Source organism: Oncorhynchus nerka, linkage group LG12 (assembly GCF_034236695.1).
Source record: "Oncorhynchus nerka isolate Pitt River linkage group LG12, Oner_Uvic_2.0, whole genome shotgun sequence".
NCBI classification, from domain to species: Eukaryota; Metazoa; Chordata; class Actinopteri; order Salmoniformes; family Salmonidae; genus Oncorhynchus; species Oncorhynchus nerka.
Genome location: NC_088407.1, coordinates 20863458 through 20886413, shown reverse-complemented (window position 1 = coordinate 20886413; position 22956 = coordinate 20863458). Strand labels below are relative to the sequence as shown.

The 22956-nt window shown below is 40.6% G+C and overlaps 1 protein-coding gene and 1 long non-coding RNA gene across 3 annotated transcripts in view; both read right to left on the bottom strand.

Moving 5' to 3' along the window:
• The window catches only part of LOC115137936 (SLAM family member 8-like), a 64127-nt gene that overhangs the window by 1265 nt on the left and 39906 nt on the right, over positions 1–22956 (bottom strand). Inside the window, exons 1-5 of one of the 2 annotated variants that reach the window (XM_029674251.2) lie at positions 7895–8050; positions 2506–2805; positions 2112–2381; positions 1340–1459; positions 1052–1083 (exon numbers count right to left, since the gene is read on the bottom strand). In XM_029674251.2, coding sequence (XP_029530111.1) covers positions 1052–1083; positions 1340–1459; positions 2112–2381; positions 2506–2805; positions 7895–7934 — 762 coding nt within the window. In that variant the 5' untranslated portion in view covers positions 7935–8050. Of the gene's footprint in view, positions 1–1051; positions 1084–1339; positions 1460–2111; positions 2382–2505; positions 2806–7894; positions 8051–22956 lie in introns of those variants that run through there. The other variant, XM_065025385.1, reaches the window with a different exon arrangement.
• Positions 18688–22918, bottom strand: LOC115137937 (uncharacterized). The gene is made up of 5 exons (XR_003864871.2): positions 22771–22918; positions 22078–22374; positions 21695–21940; positions 21393–21541; positions 18688–21241 (listed from the first exon to the last, which is right to left on the bottom strand). It is a non-coding gene; the product is annotated as an uncharacterized LOC115137937 (long non-coding RNA).

Sequence of the window (22956 nt, the reverse complement as noted above, 5' to 3'; positions counted from 1 at the left end):
GGCCACTCCAATACCTTTACTTTTTTTGTCCTTAAGCTATTTTGCCACAACTTTGGAAGTATGCTTGTGGTCATTGTCCATTTCCGACCAAGCTTTAACTTCCGGACTGAAGTCTTGAGATGTTGCTTCAATATATCCACATAATTTTCCTCCCTCATGACCAATCCCTTCTGTGCAAAGCACCCCCAAAACATGATGCTGCCACCTCCATGCTTCACGGTTGGGATGGTATTCTTCAGCTTGCAAGCCTCCCTATTTTTCCTTCAAACATTACAATGGTCATTATGGACAAACAGTTCTATTTTCGTTTCATCAGACCAAAGGACATTTCTCCAAAAAGTACGATCTTTGTCCCCATGTGCAGTTGCAAACCATAGCCTGGATTTTTATGGCGGTTTTGGAGCAGTGACTTCTTCCTTGCTGAGCGGCCTTTCAGGTTATGTCGATATAGGACTCGTTTTACTGTGGATATAGATACTTTTTTAACTGTTTCCTCCAGCATCTTCACAAGATCCTTTGCTGTTGTACTGGGAATTGATTTTCACGTTTCACACCAAAGTACGTTCATCTCTCCTTCCTGAGTGGTATGACGGTTGCGTGGTCCCATGGTGTTTATACTTACTATTATTTGTACAGAGGAATGTGGTACCTTCAGGCATTTGGAAATTGCTCCCAAGGATGAACCAAACTTGTGGAGGTCTACATTTTTTTCTGAGATCTTGGTTGATTTCTTTTGATTTTCCCATGATGTCAAGCAAAGAGGCACTGAGTTTGAAGGTAGGCCTTAGAATACATTCACAGGTACTCCTCTGAATTTCCCAAACTGTTTAAAGGCACTGTCAACTTTGTGTGTGTAACCTTCTGACCCACTGGAATTGTGATGCAGTTAATTATAAGTTAAATAATCTGTCTGTAACCAATTGTTGGAAAAATGACTTGTGTCATGCACAAAGTAGATGTCCTAACCGACTTGCCAAAACTATAGTTTGTTAACAAGAAATGTGTGGAGTGTTTGAAAAATGAGTACATAATAACGGCAATGCATACTTACATCTTTCATTCTTGTGTCGTCAGTCAGAGCTGCTGTGTATGGCAAGAACAAAATATCAACCAATCAGATAGATACTAGTCAGAATATCCACAAACATACACAAGATTGAATAAATTACGCACTTCCGAGGTTCCATAATCTTTCTCCAATATCCATAATGTCCCTAAGGCCAACATTTGGAGAAAAAAAATCTAATTAAAGGAATGCCACAACATAATTATCCTAAGAATACTTCCAGGACCTAAAATGTCACTTTAAGTATAGATGAGACCCCTATGCTGTACATACCCGTGTTACAGCACCCCCTGCAGTAATTTACTGCCATAGCTACAGTGAGGATCAGCAACACAGCGACGCCTACTGGTACCATGATGTAGATCCTATACCACTCCATCCATGTATCATACTCTATAACACAGATGTGATTAGACTGGTGTTTCTGAAACCTGCTCATGGAGACCCAAAGGGGTCCATGTTTCATTTCTTGCCCTAGACATGATTCCACTAATCAACTCATCATCATCATACCTTAGTGGAATCATGTGTGTAGTGTTAGTGCAACAACTAAAATGTGCACCCCTTTAGGTCCCCAGGACCAGGATTAAGAAATACTGAAGTGGTTTCCAGCTCCAGTCCTCTAGTACCCCCAACAGCACACATTTTATGTTGTAGCCCTGACAAAAAAAACTGAATTAACTCATTGAGGGCCTGATGATTAATGACAAGTAGAATCATATGTGCTTGTCACCGGAGCTTCAATAAAAATGTGTACTGTTGGGGGTACTGGAGGACTGGAGCTGGGAACTACTGGATTAGACTATGCAATATGCTAAAGCCTACAGAGTTCCATATTACATCTACCCAATGTCCTCACATGTATTACATAATACTGTATATTATATCTACCCAATGTCCTCACATGTATTACATGATACTGTATATTATATCTAACCAATGTCATCACATGTACTGCATAATACTGTATATTATATTTCACAACATAAGCATAGAAGCACACTATATGAAAAGTTTATGGTGGATTGTTATTATATCTAGTTACCTGGGGTGGTTGTGTCATTACTACACTTTACTGTTGCTGATGCAGATTTCTCACTGACTGAGTTGGAGGCAGTGCAGGTTACACTGATGTCTCCATCTGCAGGTGACAGAGAGAAGTGTATCTGCTCGTCGTCCCTGTACTTCTCATTCCCTCTCTCCCAGGTGTAGGAGAGGTTGGAGCCGATTGACACGTTGCACAGCAGCCACACTGAACAGGACTGGTTGGCCAATAGCGTGATCTCCTTCTGGATCACCACCTTGGATATAGGCTCTGAGAGAGAGAAACAGAGAAAACGAGAGAGAGAGAGAAGGAGAGATAATCATTCTAAATTGACCATACCTCTAGGAGAAAGACAATACAAGATAAAAAGATGGAATAACACAAAGCATTCTACCATGTACTTGAAGATGGATGGTCTTGGTTGGAATCTGTCCTCCTTTGTTTGATGCGGCAGAAACAAGAAATTCCCCTGAGTCTTGCAGTGACAGTTCTTGGATTGTTAAACTGAAGTTACTGTCGTTCATCTCTAGTCTCCCCTTAAACTGTGATCTTGGTAAGGAAATGTTCCTATCAAATTCTGCAATCACCATTTCTTTATACTTCCACTCCATTGACTTGATCCCTTCCCTTTCTAAGCCTGAGGGCAGCTCCACTGAGTCCCCCACTGCTTTGTTGAACAGAGAAATACCCACACCTGAAACACACAAATACCCAACATGACATTCTGACATTGATCAATGGTTACACTTTTCACTACAGGGCTCTAATTACTGTGTAATTTTTACTCGTGTAAGTACAGTGTAGAAGATATTGTAATTACTCATTGTTCACTGTACACAGTGTGCCTACAGTGTGCCTACACAAATAATGACACAATGATACACTGCAAATTATACCCCATCAATGAATAGGTTATAATGGACTTAATTTAAATAGTACTTTTCAAAGTTTATATACTGTATGACACTATCTACATTTAACATATCTGTACATATTTGAGTGTGTGGGTCTACTTTACTTTATTAAAGTCCACTCCTCCCCCACATTCAGCAGAGCAGGATGAGATTACAGGAAAAGAGAAATGGGGGGGATCTTTATCAATAAATGCTCCTCTGCTCACGTCCAAGTACAAATCAACTATGTGGAAATGCAAACACCACATGTAAGAGACTTTGGATCCTTGAATTTGCTACATAAATACCATGTATTATTATTATTACTATTACTATTATTATTATTGTTAATGTTATTATTAATTGTACTATTATTTTATTATTATTATTACATAATGTGTTTACTGTGTAATTATGCACCAGAAATAAATCATATTGTCACACCCAGATCTGTTTCACCTGTCTTTGTGCTTGTCTCAAACCCACCCTGATCCGTTTCACCTGTCTTTGTGCTTGTCTCCTCCCCCCTCCAGGTGTCACCCATCTTCCCCATTATCTCCAGTGTATTTATACCTGTGTTCTCTGTTTGTCTGTTGCCAGTTCGTCTTGACTTGTCAGGTCTTACCAGTGTGCTTTCCTGTCTTCATGTTTGTCAAGTTCTGTTTCCTAGTTTTCCCAGTTCTGACATTTCTGCCTACCCTGACCCTGATCCTGCCTGCCGTCCTGTACCTGCCTGACTCTGACCTGATTACAAACCCCTGCCTGTTGTTATAACTTTCCTTCCTGGGTGAGGATCAGAGAGATCCCCCTCTCCCGCCAGAGAGGAAGGGGGGGAAGTGGGGGCAGTTGGACAGTTTTAGGAGTGTCACAAATACCTTACAGGAACTCTCTCTCTCCCACTATGCAGAAATTAAAGTTAAAAATCCCTTTGTTACAACAGAGAGAAATTTTGCAGTACTGTAACATCAAAAGATTGGACATTGAAACGGTATTTCTAACGTAAATAATGTGGGAAATGGTTGGTGAGACTTAAACAAAAATCAAATCAGTTGTTGTTTTGTGATATCATTAAGGACGGTATAACTAAATAACTGTATCTCTGAAAATGTATGCATTCAAGGGGTCAGGTTTACATCTAAATGTTGTACAACTTATATGATTAAGTATGAATCTATTTGTGAGAAGATTAAATGTGACTTTAGCCTTCTAAATTAGTTTTTTCATAAAGACTTTTGCCAAGTTAGTAACCACGCCCACGTGAACACAGACATTGTGGCAACAGGATGGAACCGCCTTCCAAGGCGAGAACTTAAAAGGACTTGCTGAAGAATTACCATATTAGACCAGAGAACTTGAGTTGAAATAGTTGGAATCTCTCAAGACCAGTAAAAGTGCAGCGTGTGCTGAATGCATTACGAAATGGTTTAATGACTATAATACCAGAAGTATTATTGTAAGACCCTCTGAATCTCTCTCTCGAAGAAGAAGAAGACTACTGTACACAGGAACATTCAGTCTGCAGCTGTTTATGCAGTGTTAGCCTAGGAAATTCGACCGAAGACGAGAGACGAAGAACAATTTTTTCTCATCACTATAGGTACCTCTAAGGTATCTATTCTAAACAAACAGAGTGAAGGACAAGGCCCGCTGAACACCGCGTGGTACACCTCTGGAAGAACCATTCTAACAGACACTCTGAGACCAAGAAGCTATGACTACAAAGGACATGGTGACCTCTGCTGGACAACCAGAGACTTGCACAGCCAGAGACATCTGTCGAACTACTCTCCACAGCCTGATTGAGTGATTTCAACAGAGTGAGATGCATTTCTAAATTCGAATGAGTGGTTGTTAGGGTGCTAAATATCCATATTTACGATGAGCGTATTATTCAACTGTATGTACGAATTACTTCGTCTCTCCTCCTCCCTCTCTTTCTTTCCCCTCCATTTCATTGTGTAACAAGCCGTCATATCGGGTTAGTCCACTTGGGACTTTTCATTGCACTATGTAGTAATCAATGTATAATCTATCCTGTGTGTGTGTTTATGTAATTCGGTGTGATTATTTAGTTAGAAAATAAATAACTAAGCCAATTTGTGTATCGCTGAGTCATCATGTAGACTAGGGTTTGTGCAGATTTAACAGATTATGCAATGTTCAGAATGAAACTGATGAGGTAAATAAGAACAAATTAATTGACTGTGACTGATGTAAGAGATATTTACACTACCGTTCAAAAGTTTGGGGTCACTTAGAAATGTCCTTGTTTTTGAAAGAAAAGCCTTTTTTGTTCATTCAAATAACATCAAATTGATCAGAAATACAGTGTAGACATTGTTAATGTTGTAAATGACTATTGTAGCTGTGTCTGCATCTGGGTCAATATCCTGAGTCATGTTAGATATTACTGCACGGTCAGAACTAGAAGCACAAGCATTTCGCTACACTCGCATTAACATCTGCTAACCATGTGTATGTGACCAATAACATTTGATTTGATTTGAAACAGAAGATTTTTTTATGGAATATCTACATAGGCGTACAGAGGCCCATTATCAGCAACCATCTCTCCTGTGTTCCAATGGCACATTGTGTTAGCTAATCCAAATGTGTCATTTAAAAGGCTAATTTATCATTAGAAAGCCCTTTTGCAATTACAGTATGTTAGCACAGCTGAAAACTGTTGTTCGGATTAAAGAAGCAATGAGAATGGCCTTCTTTAGACTAGTTGTGTATTTGGAGCATCAGCATTTGTGAGTTTGATACCAGACTCAACATCAAAAGTGAAGAGGCGACTCCAGAATCCAGTAAATCATCTGAGAACTGTACTATCCGCCTCTTGTGTCTGCATCTGGGTCAATATATGGAGTCGTGATGCATACACTATATGGGCAACATAATACATTCATGGCAGTCTGCTATTAATCACATATCATTAACCTTTAAACAATGTCTTCTTTCATGAATTAAGAATAAAATAATAAAATAATACAGTTACAACAAAGCAAAATGTAATATGTCGAACATAACAGCAGTTGTTCTTGTCCTGAAAAAAGTATTCAGACCGCTTGACTTATTCCAAATCTTATTGCGTTACAACCTTACTCTAAAATGGATTAAATTGATATTCCCCTCATCAATCTATACACAATACCCCATCATTACAAAGCAAAAACAGGTTTCTATAAATGTGTGCAAATGTATAAAGAATACAAAACTGAAATATCACATTTACATAAGCATTCAGACTCTATACTCCAGGCCTGGGGGCCTGATTGGTGTCACACTTTTCTCCATCTCTAGCAAACACAGCTGATTTAAACAAATTACATTTAAAACTGAAGATCATGATTAGTTGATTATTGGAGTCAGGTGTGTTAGCTGGGGCTGGGGCAAAGGTGTGACACCAATCACGCCCCCATGGACTGGAGTTGCCCAGGCTTGCTTTACTCAGTACTTTGTTGAAGCACCTTTGGCATGCATTACAGCATCAAGTCTTCTTGGGTATGACGCTACAAGCTTGGCGCACCTGTACTTGTGCTTTCCTGCCATTCTTCTCTGCAGATCCTCTCAAGCTCTGTCAGGTTGGATGGGGAGCGTCGCTGCACAGCTATTTTCAGGTCTCTCCAGAGATGTTCGATCAGGTTGAAGTCCGAGCTCTGGCTACGCCACTCAAGGACATTCAGAGACTTGTCCCGAAGCCACTCCTGCGTTGTCTTGGCCTTGTGCTTAGGGTCATTGTCCTGTCAGAAAGCAAACCTTCGCCAAAGTCTGAGGTCCTGAGCACTCTGTAGCAGGTTTTCATGGAGGATATCTTTGTACTTTGCTCTGTTCTTCGTTCCCTTGATCTTGACTAGTCTCCCAGTCTCTTTCGATGAAAAACATCCACACAGCATGATGCTGCCACCACCATGCTTCACCATAGGGATGGTGACCAAATTTAGACCAAATAGTTAAATCTTGGTTTCATCAGAACAGATAATCTTGTTTCTCATGGTCTGAGAGTCCTTCGGGTGTTTTTGGCAAACTCCAAGGCCTGATTGGTGGAGTGCTGCAGAGATGATTGACCTGGAAGTTTCAGTTTGGCCGGGCGGCCAGCTCTAGGAAGAGTTTTGGTGGTTCCAAACTTCTTCCATTTAAGAATGATGGATGCCACTGTGTTCTTGGGGACCTTCAATGCTGCAGACATTTTTTTGGTACCATTCCCAGATCTGTGCCTCTGACAAAACCTTCGACCTCATGGCTTGGTTTTTGCTCTGACATGCACTGCCAACTGTGGTACCTTATGTAGACAGGTGTGTGCCTTTCCAAATCATGTCCAATTAATTTAATTTAGCACAGGTGGACTCCAATCAAGTTGTTAAAAACATCTCAAGGATGATCAATGGAAACAGGATCCACCTGAGCTGAATTTCGAGTCTCATAACAAAAGGTCTGAATACTTCTGTAAGTAAGGAATCCGTTTATTTTAAATAATTTTTCAAGAAATTCTAAAAACCTGTTTTTGCATTGTCATTGTTGGGCATTGTGTGTATATTGATGAGAATGTGTATTTATTTATTCCATTTTAGAATCATGATGTAACTTAAGAAAATTGGGAACAAGGGAAGGGGTCTGAATACTTTCTGAATGCACTGTAGATGATCTACCGATGGTAGATCAACAAACTATCAGTTGATAAGCAACTGCTTGCTAAGATTAAGTTAAGGTTAGGTTTAGAATAATGGTTGGGGTAAAGGTTAAGGTTAGGATAAGGGTTAAAGTTGGAGTTAAAAAACAAGGAAGTTAACCGTTTAACTATTATTCCTAACGTTATCATGCAAGCAAGCAAATGTAATTGATACAAAACGTGAGCAGCAGAAAGTAAAGATTCCATACAATACTAACCATAGTGGAGGATAGAGAGTAGGCTGTACGTCCTCCCCATCTCTCTGTGACTGACTGGTAGCTAGCTAGACTCGCGAAAACAAACAGAGAAGAGAGAGAGAGAATAAAGAAGAGAGAGAAGAGATTTCCTTTGATGAGGGCTGCTGTTCTAGAATAGACTCGCTGTATGTTAGTTAAAAAGGAAGTCACACTGTATAGTCGTTCTCTGAAAACACCCCTCCATCAGCTTGAGAGTTAGACCATGAGGAGTGGGTGTGTTTGGGGTCTGTTACTTTACTGATCAGACTTATGGTATTGTGAATGTTTCAGTACATATGTGGCAATTATTTATTTCAGAAGGAGCCAGCAAAACTAGTTATGTGCTTTGGGTCATTTGACACTATTAGACATGCACGGATAGATATTCTTGTAACTATTATGGCCAACTTTTTTACTGTTGCTGTTGCCCTTTCAGAAGAGTTAGCAGGATGACATGTATTGGTTATTCCTGAAGAGTGCCAAGATCTGTCGCTATGGTCCTACATGCATGAAACTATTTCTGTGACTATAGGTTCCATGTCCTAATATGAAGTCAATATGATAACGGTGGCTAAATACCAGAGGTGATGAGCCATTAAGAGTAGTTACTATGAGTATGACGTAAGGAGGACAAATGTGTAAAACGTGTGTGCCAAGACTGGAAGGCCGTTGTATTCATCATCCAGCTCGGCATTTATTATAAAGTAATAAAAAGTATATTTGAACTCACATGCTCCGGTATTTGTGAAATATGACAGACTAAATATTTCTATGACAATGGTTTCAGAACAATGTGTGTGTATATTTTAATGTAGGCGTCATGTTCCAGCGGAAGGGTTTGCATGAGTTCTCCTGCATGCTCATTGTTCAGTGTGGTTGAGGTACATGAAAAACCTGCAGACTTGTGTGTTTTCGGGAGGAAGTGGGCCCTTGACAACTGACAAAGGTCTCCTTCTACGTTTCGGGTAACATCTTGTGTCACTTCCTGCATGGTGGTCTCCGTGACAGAGACACAGTCTGTCTGTCTGTCTGTCTGTCTACATACAGTGCATTCAGAAAGCATTCAGACCTCTTGACTTTTTCAAGATTTAGTTACATTACAGCCTTATTCTAAAATGGATTACATATATTTTTTTCCTCATCAATCTACACACAATAACCCATAATGAAGCCTCCCAGGTGGCGCAGTGGTCTAGGGCACTGCATCGCAGCGCTAGCTGTGCCACCAGAGACTCTGGGTTTGCACCCAGGCTCTGTCGCAGCCGCACAATTGGCCTATTGGGTTGTGCTTCGGAGGATGCATGGCTTTCGACCTTCGTCTCTCCCGAGCCATACGGAAGTTGTAGCGATAAGACAAGATAGTAATTACTAACAACAATTGGATACCATGAAATTGGGGTGAAAAGGGGATTTAAAAAAACAACAACATAATGACAAAGTGAAAAGAGGTTTTTTGAAGTTTTTGCAAACGTATGAAAATAAAAAACTGAAATACCTTATTACATAAGTATTCAGACCCTTTGCTATGACACTCAAAATTGAGCTCAGGTGCATCCTGTTTCCATTGATCATCCTTAAATATTTTCTACAACTTGATTGGTGTCCACCTGTGGTAAATTCAATTGATTGGACATGATTTGGTCTCACAGTTGACAGTGCACGTCAGAGCAAAAACAAAGCCATGTGGTCGAAGGAATTGGGGAAGGGTACCAAAACATTTCTGCAGCATTGACGGTCCCCAAGAATACAGTGGCATAAATCATTCTTATGTAAGAAGTTTGGAACCCACAAGACTCTTCCTAGAGCTGGCCGCTCGGCCAAACTGAGATATTGGGGGAGAAGGGCATGAGTCAGGGAGGTGCCCAAGAACCCGATAGTCACTCGGACAGTGCTTCAGAGTTCCTCTGTGGAGAATGGAGAACCTTCCAGAAGGACAACAACCTCTGTAGCACTCCACCAATCAGGCCTTTATGGTAGAGTAGCCAGATGGAAGCCACTCCTCAGTAAAAAGTACATGACAGCTCGCTTGTAGTTTGTCAAAAGGCACCTAAAGGACTCAGACCATGAGAAACAAGATTCTCTGATCTGATGAAACCAAGATTGAACTCTTTGGCCTAAATTCCAATGGTGGCTAGCATCATGCTGTGTGGATGTCTTTCAGACCCATGGACTGGAAGACTAGTCAGCATTGAGGGATAGATGAACGGAGCAAAATACAGAGAAATCCTGCTCCAGAGTGCTCAGGACCTCAGACTAGAGTAAAGGTTCACCTTCCAACAGGACAACGACCCTAAGCACACAGCCAAGACTACGCAGAAGTGGCTTCAGCGACATGTCCTTGAATGTCCTTGATTGGCCAGCCAGAGCCCGGACTTGAACCTGATCCAACATCTCTGGAGATAACTAAAAATAGCTGAGCAGCAACACTCACAATCCAACCTGACTGAACTTGAGAGGATCTGCAGAGAAGAATGGGAGAAACTCAGGTGTGCCAAGCTTTTAGCATCATACTCAAGAAGATTTGAGGCTGTAAACGCTGCCAAAATTGCTTCAACAAAGTACTAGGTAAAGGGTCTGAATACTTACGTAAATGTTAATTTTTCATTAAAAAATAAAAATTAATTAGCAAACATTTCTAAAAACGTGTTTTTGCTTTGTCATGAGTATTGGGTGTAGATTGATGAGGGTAAAACAACTATTTAATCCATTTTAGAATAAGGCTGTAATGTAACAAAATGTGGAAAAGTCAAAGGGTCTGAATACTCTCCAAAATGCACCGTAGATATAAACACATACTGTACAGAAACCCCCTAACTGGAACAGTGGCCTTACCAACCATGCAGTGACACTGAAAATAGCAGTCACAGTCAGACAAACAGTGATTTCATAAATCACTATGAGCTTGACTGTAGGATTTTGAGGCTATGAGCCAGACCTGGTCAAGTAGTTTACACATGGAATGTAATACAGTAATAGAAATGATGGATAATTTGGTACAGCATGGCACTTGCAACACCAGGGTTGTGGGTTTGATTCCCTCAGGTGACCAGTACGAAAAAGTATGAAAATGTATGCAGTCACTGTAAATAACTCTGGGTAAAAGCATCTGCTAAATTACAGAAAATGTACACCATTTACATGTAAATACCCCACACTGATGTTGACCTTTGCTTACTTGGAAGACCTCTTTGCAATCACATTTCAGTTTTGGAAAGCAGGAGATCTTACGACCATGTTCTTGAAGCGTGTCATTTGTGTGTGTTGGTTGAAGAACTACAGTAGTTTAATGTTAAAGTATAGTGAGAGGTCCATTCTATCTTAGATGTTATAAAACGTTGCACATCACTATTTTTATCAGAGAAAGGATGTCACGTCTCAAGTTCTATTTTGACATTTCTCTTCTATTCTATAATGTTCTATAATAGTCTATAATATTCTATTCCGTTGTATTACCAGGGGTATTCCAATGTAATGCCAGACATTCAATGATAGAGTTTTGTTATCAGCAATGTGGTTCAAACTGAAATGTTGCCACCCCAGCACTTTTCCTGGTTTGGTAAATAGGAAGTGATACACAGTACCAGTACTGACCAGCTCATCAGAACTGCTGCAGAGAGGATATGACATTAGAAAACTGTCCTTTTCAGGCACAACCTTCCCTAAAAAGTCATGAAAATCTCAATGGGTCTTCAGCTGATGGGGTACGGCAATTGAACTTAGCTCATGAGGCATTTATAAGTTACATTGTTCAAGAGTCAATGGGTATATATACCATTAAAGAGATTCTCCGGCACTTTTGTATACTTTTTAGCCAGTAGTTGTGAAAGTATCTCTCATGAGCCAAAAGTAGTCCTTGAAAATTGCGTACTACTTCACATATGTTCTGACTGCTCTCACTCTGCTGTGGGTGCATGATGTACGCCTTGCTAGATGTCACTTATATGGCGAGGGGCTAAAGCTCATTGGTAGAACTCAAATTGCTAGGGGACTGGCCCACATGGGGGAAATGTAGGAAAAACTGAGAAAACTGGGAAAACTGAAAAGATTCAGTGACTGAGTTTACAAGGAAGTGAATAGGAGATGTAGTACCCACTGTTACTATTAAAACCCACCCTAACCAGAAACTGCAGATCGATGGTAGCATTCGCGCGAAACTGAAAGAGCGAACCTCCTTCTCCATGGCCGACGTGAGTAAAACATTTAAACCCTCAAAAGGATGCCCAGTTGGCATCCCTAGTGTTTCCTCAGGGCATGCTCAAACCAGCTGGCTGGTGTGTTTAAGGGAATATTCAATCTCTGCCTATCCCAGTCTGCTGTTCCCACGTGCTTCATGATGGCCACCATTGTTACTGTACCCAAGAAGGCAAAGGTAACTGACTATCGCCCCGTAGCACTCACCTCTGTCATCATGAAGTGCTTTGATGGCGCCGACGGAGATGGCAGTATTGCGACTAGCTCTTAAGCAACTCTGCAGTATTTTGTTTGTTTTTGTACTATTTTTTACATTATTAGCTCAGGAATTGTTTTGTGTCATTACACCGGGAAGTTTTTTGTTTGTTTTTGTACTATTCTTTACGTTATTAGCTCAGGAATTGTTTTGTGTCATTACACCGGGAAGAATTATTGGATATTAGAGCAGCGGTAACTCACCAGAACTTCCATCATTACGACCAGGATTATGACTTCCCTAGAGCGGATCCCTTGTTTGCTCTCCCTAGAGAAGGTTTGGTAAAATACCAAGTCAATATTATGGCAGGAACAATCAAATAAGCAAAGAGAAACAACGGTCCATCATTACTTTAAGACACAAAGGTCAGTCAATATGGAACATTTCAATAACTTTGAAAGTTTCTTCAAGTGCAGTTGGAAAACCCATTAAGCGCTATGATGAAACGGGCTCTCCCTCTGGCATTACTCATCTCATATGTATATAAAGTATTCTATACTATTCTACGGTATCTTAGTCACTTAATAATGTTTACATATCTTGCATTACTCATTTCTCATCTCATACTGTATGTATATACTGTTGTCATGACTTTGCCCTGTTGAGTGAGGATCATAAAACTCCCTTTCCCTCTCTTCCCCCTACCGGTTTATGACCCCTCCCCACAAAAACCTTTACCACTTCTCTCTCCACTGACTTTTGAAAATCTGTTGTTACCACAGAGAGAGACTTTGCAATGCAGTAACATCAAATGGTTGGGAATGGAACCATATTTCTGTAATCCAACCAGTTGAAAGTATCCGTTGGTACTTAAAGAATATGATGTCAGATCAGTTGTTGTCTGGGACATTATTACTGATGACAGGACAACATATATTGTATCTATAGTCTACACCTTCTAGTTATCAGATTCACATGGAATTGTTGTGCAAATTAAATGTTTAAATATGAAACTATTTGTGAAAATATTAAATGTAATTCTAGCCTTCTAAATGAGAGAATTGTTTTCATAAGTAAACTATGCTCACTCATTGGCCACACCCAAGTGAACAGACATTGGTTGGAGAGGGATGAAACACGTCCTTCTCTTCTCCAGTATAAAAGCATGTTGCGAATGTTTGAATTTCCACTCTACATAAACGAAATTTACATGAGACCAGTTCCTGACGACGTGAGGACTGGTGTCCCATACATTTAAAAGGGCTAATTTCAACGTGGAGGTGGCGATCACCGCGCTGGAAGGATGAGTTTCGACTAGACCAGCCAGAATACAGCACGAGCTGAGTATGGCAACTTGGTATTAACTTTGAACTCTTATTTATTAAATAAGTGATACATCCTAGGCGTTGAGTTATCAGCTGCAAACAGAAAGGACAGGGAATCCTATGAGAAGACCGGGTACTTCAACGTATCCACTCTACAACACTACGACCAGAAAGATTCTACAAAGGACAAGGGCAATCTCTGCTGGGCAAATCAGTCTTCCATCTTCGACCCATCTATCGAAGTGCAGCTCAGTGAAAATATATATCTTGCATTTTCCTTTTCCCGAATGGCCATGACTGTATACTGTATTCTATACTATTCTACTGTGTCTTAGTCCGTTCCGCTCTGACATCACTCGTCTATATTTATATAGTCTTAATTCATTCCTACTTAGATTTGTGTGTCTGGTATATATATATATATTTTTGTAGAAGCACAAGCATTTCGCACACCCGAATAACATCTGCTAATCACGTGTATGTGACCAATACATTTTGATTTGATTTGTAAATGGAGCACCAATGTCAAACTAGGGACGTCCTGCCTAATTAGGGTAAGACAGTAATTATGCTCATACAACATAATACACTACTATATATACACTGCTCAAAAAAATAAAGGGAACACATGAACAACACAATGTAACTCCAAGTCAATCACACTTCTGTGAAATCAAACTGTCCACTGAGGAAGCAACACTGATTGACAATAAATGTCACATGCTGTTGTGCAAATGGAATAGACAACAGGTGGAAATTATAGGCATTTAGCAAGACACCCCCTATAAAGGAGTGGTTCTGCAGGTGGTGACCAGACCACTTCTCAGTTCATATGCTTCCTGTCTGATGTTTTGGTCACTTTTGAATTCTGGCGGTGCTTTCACTCTGGTGGTAGCATGAGATGGAGTCTACAACCCACACAAGTGGCTCAGGTAGTGCAGCTCATCCAGGATGGCACATCAATGCCTTTGTGCAAGGAGGAGCAGGAGGAGCACTGCCAGAGCCCTGCAAAATGACCTCCAGCAGGCCACAAATGTGCATGTGTCTGCTCAAACGATCAGAAACAGACTCCATGAGGGTGGTATGAGGGCCCGACGTCCACAGGTGCATGACGTTTGGCATTTGCCAGAGAAAACCAAGATTGGCAAATTCGCCACTGGCGCCCTGTGCTCTTCACAGATGAAAGCAGGTTCACACTGAGCACGTGACAGACGTGACAGAGTCTGGAGATGCCGTGGAGAACGTTCTGCTGCCTGCAACATCCTCCAGCATGACCGGTTTGGCGGTGGGTCAGTCATGGTGTGGGGTGGCATTTATTTGGGGGGCCGCACAGCCCTCCATGTGCTCGCCAGAGGTAGCCTGACTGCCATTAGGTACCGAGATGAGATCCTCAGACCCCTTGTGAGACCATATGCTGGTGCGGTTGGCCCTGGGTTCCTCCTAATGCAAGACAATGCTAGACCTCATGTGGCTGGAGTGTCAGCAGTTCCAGCAAGAGGAAGGCATTGATGCTATGGACTGGCCCGCCAGTTCCCCAGACCTGAATCCAATTGAGCACATCTGGGACATCATGTCTCGCTCCATTGCACCAGACTGTCCAGGAGTTGGCGGATGCTTTAGTCCAGGTCTGGGTCTGGGAGGTGATCCCTTAGGAGACCATCGGTCACCTCATCAGGTGCATGCCCAGGCGCTGTAGGGAGGTCATACAGGCACGTGGAGGCTACACACACTACTGACCCTCATTTTGACTTGTTTTAAGGACATTACATCAAAGTTGGATCAGCCTGTAGTGTGGTTTTCCACTTTCATTTTGAGTGTGACTCCAAATCCAGACCTCCATGGGTTGATAAATTTGATTTCCATTGATAATTTTTGTGTGATTTTGTTGTCAGCACATTCAACTATGTAAAGAAAAAAGTATTTAATTCAGATCTAGGATGTGTTATTTTAGTGTTCCCTTTATTTTTTGAGCAATGTACATGGCATTATAGATACACTTCTCCTCAATGTAACTGCTGTGTTAGATTTTTTTTAAACTTTACCGAAAAAGCAATAATCTGAGTACGGCGCTCAGAGTCCAAGCTAGACAAACAGATTTCCGCCATGTTTTGGAGTCAACATTAGTAAGAAATAGTATGATAAATATTACCTTACCTTTGATGATCTTCATCAGAATGCACTTCCAGGAATCCCAGGTCAACAATAAATGCTTGATTTGTTCGATAATGTCCATCATTTATGTCCAAATATAATCCTTTTGTTCGCGCGTTTAGTAAACAAATCGAAACTCATGAGGCGCAGGCAATTCCAGCGGAAATGGTGGACGAAACTTCCAAAAAGTAATATTACTGGTCGTAGAAACATATCAAACAATGTATATAATCAATCTTTCGGATGTTTTCATCATAAATGTTCAATAATATCCCAACCGGAGAATCCCTTTGTCTGTAGAAAATCCATGGAAAAATAAGTCTCTTTCACATGACCGCGTACCGCGCACCCTGGGCTCTCTGCCAGACCACTCACTCAATCCCCTTTCATTCCCCCTCCTTTAGAGCAGATTCCTCAAAACAGTTTCTAATTACTGTTGACATCGAGTGGAAGGCGTAGGAAGTGCAACATTAACCATATCACTCTGTGTATTCAATAGGGCAGAGTTCAAAAACTATTAACCTCAGATTTCTCACTTCCCGTTTGGATTGTTCTCAGGTCTTTGCCTGCCATGTGAGTTCTGTTATACTCACATACATCATTCAAACAGTTTTAGAAACTTCAGAGTGTTTTCTATCCATATCTACTACTACTAATATGCATGTATTAGCAACTGGGACTGAGGATAGTGTAGTATCTGGGATCTACATCTGTTTATATTAGTTACTGTGCTGTTACTAAACAGTAATGCATTACGGCAGTGTTACGTTACTACACCTAATAGGAAATGCACATGCGCACTGGAATGCCGCGAACTGTGGAGCACGAGGGGTTTTTGACTAAACGACAACTAACTGTACTCCCGTCTCCTGCCTGGTCATTTCTCTACAACACAAATATTACAGATATATGCATATTCCAGCTTTTACGGCTGAGTAGCAGGCAGCTTAATTTGGGCATGCTTTTCATCCAAAAGTGAAAATGCTGCCCCCTACACCAAATAAGTTTTAAAGGGGCACACACACATTTAACAAGACCATCACAGGATATAGAAGTGAAGTTATCACATTTCAATGATGTTATCTCTTCTCTCTTCTAGGGAATCAGAAGAGATGTAATACCAGTCAGCTGTGTTCGCCTGGCTGGGAGTTCTACAATGGATCATGTTACTACTTCTCTAAAGACAAACTGACCTGGGAACAGTGTATGGAGGACACCTGGTCATCATAGAGAGTCAGCAGGAGCAGGTAGGATTGGAGGTGTAGTACACTATATATACAAAACTACATGGACACCCCTTCAAGTCAGTCAACATTACCAACAAGTCAGTTCCATTTTTGTCCTGCTAAGGCTGCCTTGGTCAACTGTGACTGCTATTATTGTGAAGTGGAAAGGTCTAGGAGCAACAGCTGCTCAACCGCGAAGTGGTAGGTCACACAAGCTCACAGAATGGGACCGCAGAGTGCTGAAGTGTGTAGCAGTCCGGACAAATCTGCATTTGGTGGATGCCAGGAGAGCACTACCTGCCCCAATGCATAGTGACAACTGTAAATTCTGGGGCTGTTTTTCATGGTTCGGGCTGGGCCCCTTAGTTCCAGTGAAGGGAAATCTTAAAGCTACTGAATACAATGACATTCTAAACAATTTTGTGCTTCCAACTTTGTGGCTATAGTTTGGGGAAGGCCCTTTCCTGTTTCAGCATGTCAATGCCCCCATGCACAAAGGGGGCTGTTATAGAAGCAAAGGTGGGACCAACTCCATATTAATGATTTTGGAATAAGATGTTTGACGAACAGTTGTCCACTTACTCTTAGTCATTTAGTGTAATTTATTGTTACATGACTCTCAGATATAAGTGCAGACTTCACGTTAGGATACATCCTTCTTTCAGTATCTCTGTGTTTTGCATGTCGGTCTCAATTGGTTGACTTGAGTGGAAAGCATACAGGGCTCTCACTCTTCAAGTTAAAAAATATACTTCATTTAGAATAGTATAAAAAATGAACGTTCATCCAGCAAGGCTTTCATCAGGATGAGAACCGTTGGTCCATTGGTTGACAAATGTGTGGTTTTCTCCATAGGAGTTTATAAAACAGAGAGTTGTAACACTGGGAATTTATCCTTATGAACACAGCCCCTGGATTGGACTGACAGATGAGAAGCAAGAGAAATTGTGGGTCTGGATGGACAATACACCTCTTAAAGAGAACATCAAGTCAGGATGTTTTTAAGGCATACATTTTCACACATCTACACACACACACACACACACACACAGAGACAACTCAGCTGAACACTCAAAAGCAAAACATTGTATACATAGGTCAGTTGTGACCAAAAATATTGGCACCCTCCACTTTTATTAAATAATTCCATATTTCTTCTCAAATAAGTTGAAATAGAAAAAAACATTTGGTCTCTACCATAAATGCCTGATTGGTAGAGTGCTGCAGAGATGGTTGACCTTCTGGAAGGTTCTCCCAACTCCACAGAGGAACTTTGGAGCTCTGTCAGAGTGACCATCGGGTTCTTGGGCACCTCCCTGAACAAGGCCCTTGTATTGCTATTGTTGATTTACACTGTCATCTCAACCTTCTATTCAGGAAAATGTAACTATGTAGTTGGAGATGGGTTATAGCAATTGGATTTAATATGTAAATTCCACTGTTTTGTATACATTTATATGTAAAGTATGTACAATGCTAGATGTACAGTGCCTTGCGAAAGTATTCGGCCCCCTTGAACTTTGTGACCTTTTGCCACATTTCAGGATTCAAACATAAAGATATAAAACTGTATTTTTTTGTGAAGAATCAACAACAAGTGGGACACAATCATGAAGTGGAACGACATTTATTGGATATTTCAAACTTTTTTAACGAATCAAAAACTGAAAAATTGGCCCTGCAAAATTATTCAGCCCCCTTAAGTTAATACTTTGTAGCGCCACCTTTTCCTGCGATTACAGCTGTAAGTCGCTTGGGGTATGTCTCTATCAGTTTTTCACATCGAGAGATTGAATTTTTTCCCCATTCCTCCTTGCAAAACAGCTCGAGCTCAGTGAGGTTGGATGGAGAGCATTTGTGAACAGCAGTTTTCAGTTATTTCCACAGATTCTCGATTGGATTCAGGTCTGGACTTTGACTTGGCCATTCTAACACCTGGATATGTTTATTTTTGAACCATTCCATTGTAGATTTTGCTTTATGTTTTGGATCATTGTCTTGTTGGAAGACAAATCTCCGTCCCAGTCTCAGGTCATTCTTCCAGAATGGTCCTGTATTTGGCTCCATCCATCTTCCAATCAATTTTTACCATCTTCCCTGTCCCTGCTGAAGAAAAGCAGGCCCAAACCATGATGCTGCCACCACCATGTTTGACAGTGGGGATGGTGTGTTCAGGGTGATGAGCTGTGTTGCTTTTACGCCAAACATAACGTTTTGCATTGTTGCCAAAAAGTTCAATTTTGGTTTCATCTGACCAGAGCACCTTCTTCCACATGTTTGGTGTGTCTCCCAGGTGGCTTGTGGCAAACTTTAAACGACACTTTTTATGGATATCTTTAAGAAATGGCTTTCTTCTTGCCACTCTTCCATAAATGCCAGATTTGTGCAATATACGACTGATTGTTGTCCTATGGACAGAGTCTCCCACCTCAGCTGTAGATCTCTGCAGTTCATCCAGAGTGATCATGGGCCTCTTGGCTGCATCTCTGATCAGTCTTCTCCTTGTATGAGCTGAAAGTTTAGAGGGACGGCCAGGTCTTGGTAGATTTGCAGTGGTCTGATACTCCTTCCATTTCAATATTATCGCTTGCACAGTGCTCCCTGGGATGTTTAAAGCTTGGGAAATCTTTTTGTATCCAAATCAGGCTTTAAACTTCTTCACAACAGTATCTCGGACCTGCCTGGTGTGTTCCTTGTTCTTCATGATGCTCTCTGCGCTTTTAACGGACCTCTGAGACTATCACAGTGCAGGTGCATTTATACGGAGACTTGATTACACACAGGTGGATTGTATTTATCATCATTAGTCATTTAGGTCAACATTGGATCATTCAGAGATCCTCACTGAACTTCTGGAGAGAGTTTGCTGCACTGAAAGTAAAGGGGCTGAATAATTTTGCACGCCCAATTTTTCAGTTTATGATTTGTTAAAAAAGTTTGAAATATCCAATAAATGTCGTTCCACTTCATGATTGTGTCCCATTGTTGATTCTTCACAAAAAAATATGGTTTTATATCTTTATGTCAAGTCTCAGTCAATGTAACAGCAGTGAGTCTCTGAGAGGGTTGGAGGGGTAGTTTATCTCCTGTTGTGCAGTACACTGTTTCTGGTTTGCAGACATTATTCCCAGATCCTTCTGCTTTTAGCTGTAATTGATTGTCTTACTTTTGTAGTTCATCCACACAACCAGCTGGATGTTACAGAACATACTGAAATGGATAGATGGATAACTTTCTAGTGAAATTAGTATTAATAATTAGACATACAGTACATATTATAGAAAAATAATAATATACTCCGATGACTGATTGGTTGGATGTTTGCTGGAATGGTGAATTCATTGATTGATTGATTGATTGATTGATTGATTGATTGAGTGAGTGAGTGAGTGAGTCCAATTCAGGAACTAAACTGAAATTGTATTTCAATAATTAAATGTTTTGATAGTTTTCAGTGCAATGGAAATGCACCGTAGCAGGTAATGGAGAAGATGCATAAAGATGGCAGAATTCAGATATGACATCATTGTTTTAGAAATATCCACTGAGTCTTTAAATGACATGATTTAATGTGCCAATAAATCAGCACAATCTACTTTTTCAAATTGCCAGCATATTGAAGCTAAAATTGGGATCATGTATGCTGTGCTAATGAACATACAGCAAAATATTAACAGAGAGAAATGTTAAAATACTCCGAATTTAGCAAAACAAAGAATGTGTGGTTAAGTGCATGGAGGCCGCCATCTTTATGGACCTCCGCTATTGTCACATCTATTTTCTATGAACACTTGTTAAATGTTGACAAAAGGTCACTGGACAAATTAATGGGAGCCTAGCTACAGACATGTAACATCAGAGACGGATGTATCTCCCATTGTGCAGTTCACTGTCTGGTTTGTTGAAGTTATTCCACACTTTGGGTGGTGCTGTGCTGCAGCTGGTTTCTGTAAGGTTGCTGTCGAAGACTGATATAGGCTCTGCCTCAGAAGCACACTTTGTCCACTTGATGGCGATCTTGTACCGCTGGTTGCTGCACAGTGCTGTAAAATGCCTGTTGGGGGAAATGTAGTTGTTTCCTCTCTTCTGGTGGTGTACTTGTCCCCTGGTTGGCCCTCTTCTCCTCCTGATGCTGCTGCTGGTACTGCTGCTCCTGGTTGACTTGCAGTGTTGTAGATTGATGTTACCTCAGGAAACCCTGTGTTCTGTGGTTCCAGCCTCTCCCCTGGTGGAGCGCTCACTGGGTTGACATGTTAGGAGAGACATACTGTAAAAACACTCAAATAGTCATTCTATAAAATGTTATAGAAACAAAGCTCCAGCATCCTAGAAAGACCTTGTATCTCACATTTTGGTGATTTTAATTCGTTTTTTACATTAATTGAAAGTACCTGCATTGTCAGATCCTATTTACACCATCTCCTGGTTGACATGATCCATCCTACACCAACTAACACAATGACAAACAATCCACCACTAACACCACCCACAATGATGCCAACTGGTGATGCTGCAGCTCTCCCCTTCTTCTCAACAATACCTGAGAGGTCACACACACATACACGCACAAATCAACATTTTGCTGGAGAACAATAATAATAACTATGACGTTAAAACCTTGTTGATATATAAATAGATTTGTATAATGATAGAAGGTATGAACAGAAGGTAGAAGTTAGTAAATTAGATTTACATGTGTCCTTCAGGCGTTGGGATTCGGTCTCTGCGCTGACATGATTGTTGATGATACACTGGATGAATCCATTACCACTGGAAACAGTGATGTTGAACTCAGAGACTGACAGAGAATCCTGGTACAGTGGGCACTGACCTCCATCACAGACAGAAAACATCCAGCCTGAACAATTCACTGTGATGTTACAAAGTCCTGTACTTGAGTTGTAGTATGTCACCTGCATTGCTGGAATGGGAACAGCTTCTACAACAACCAACACAGTTCAGAAAGATACATTTTACATGTATGACTGGTGAAGACACTTTAAAGGAGATTAGCTTTTGGAAACAAAGCAGAAACACATAGCAGGCTACCAAAACACAACAAATCACAAAACTCACCCAACACCTTAAGTTTGTATGAAGACGTTGAATCTGTCCAATCTTTTTTCTTTGTATTTGCAATGTAAATTCCACTGTCTGTGTCTGTCAGATTCTTAATGCACAGAGTGTGGTTCACTGGATTATAATCCACCTTCTCCTTGTATTTAGGAGAGATCTCTTTATCATCCACTATTACAGTACTATTGACCTTCCATCTAAGTCCTTTAAGTTCCTCAGGTTGTTCTGCTACAGTCAGACACACTGAACCTCCCTTCAACCCATACTGGTCAATTGGAGCGTCTTCAGCCCAGGTATCTAAAGAGAGGAAAAGGTTGCACCCGTTTTTTCAGCGAGGGAAAAACACCAAAAACAAACCAGGCTAAAACATTTTCATTTTCAATTTACTTTTACAATTCTTATTTGAACTTTTTCTTCTGTCCTCAATGCTTAATCCCTTTGGAAAATACAGGTGCACCATTTAGTAAATCTGTCCATATTTAGTAAATCTGTCCGTTTTCTATAATATCAGCCGGTATTTTTTTTAAGTAGTGCTCACGATCCAAAACTGGTCCCTGAATCTGTAAATGTTTCTCTATTCATAACATTGTTTACAATTCCAATTGATATATGAATCCAATTCATACAAATCGTTAGACATTTTTTGTCCTTAAGATCATGTTCAGTCACTTAAAATAAATGTATATAGATTACCTGTCAGGATGAGTAGAAACCACAGAATATTCCATTTAGAATTGATACAGTCTGGCATCGTTCAATGACCTCTGTAAAGTGACAAAATGGTGACTGGTGCATTACTCATCTCATTACTCATGCATTACTCATCTCATTACTCATCTCATCACCTTCTTCAATTGTGTTTTTCGTTAATTGAGTCAG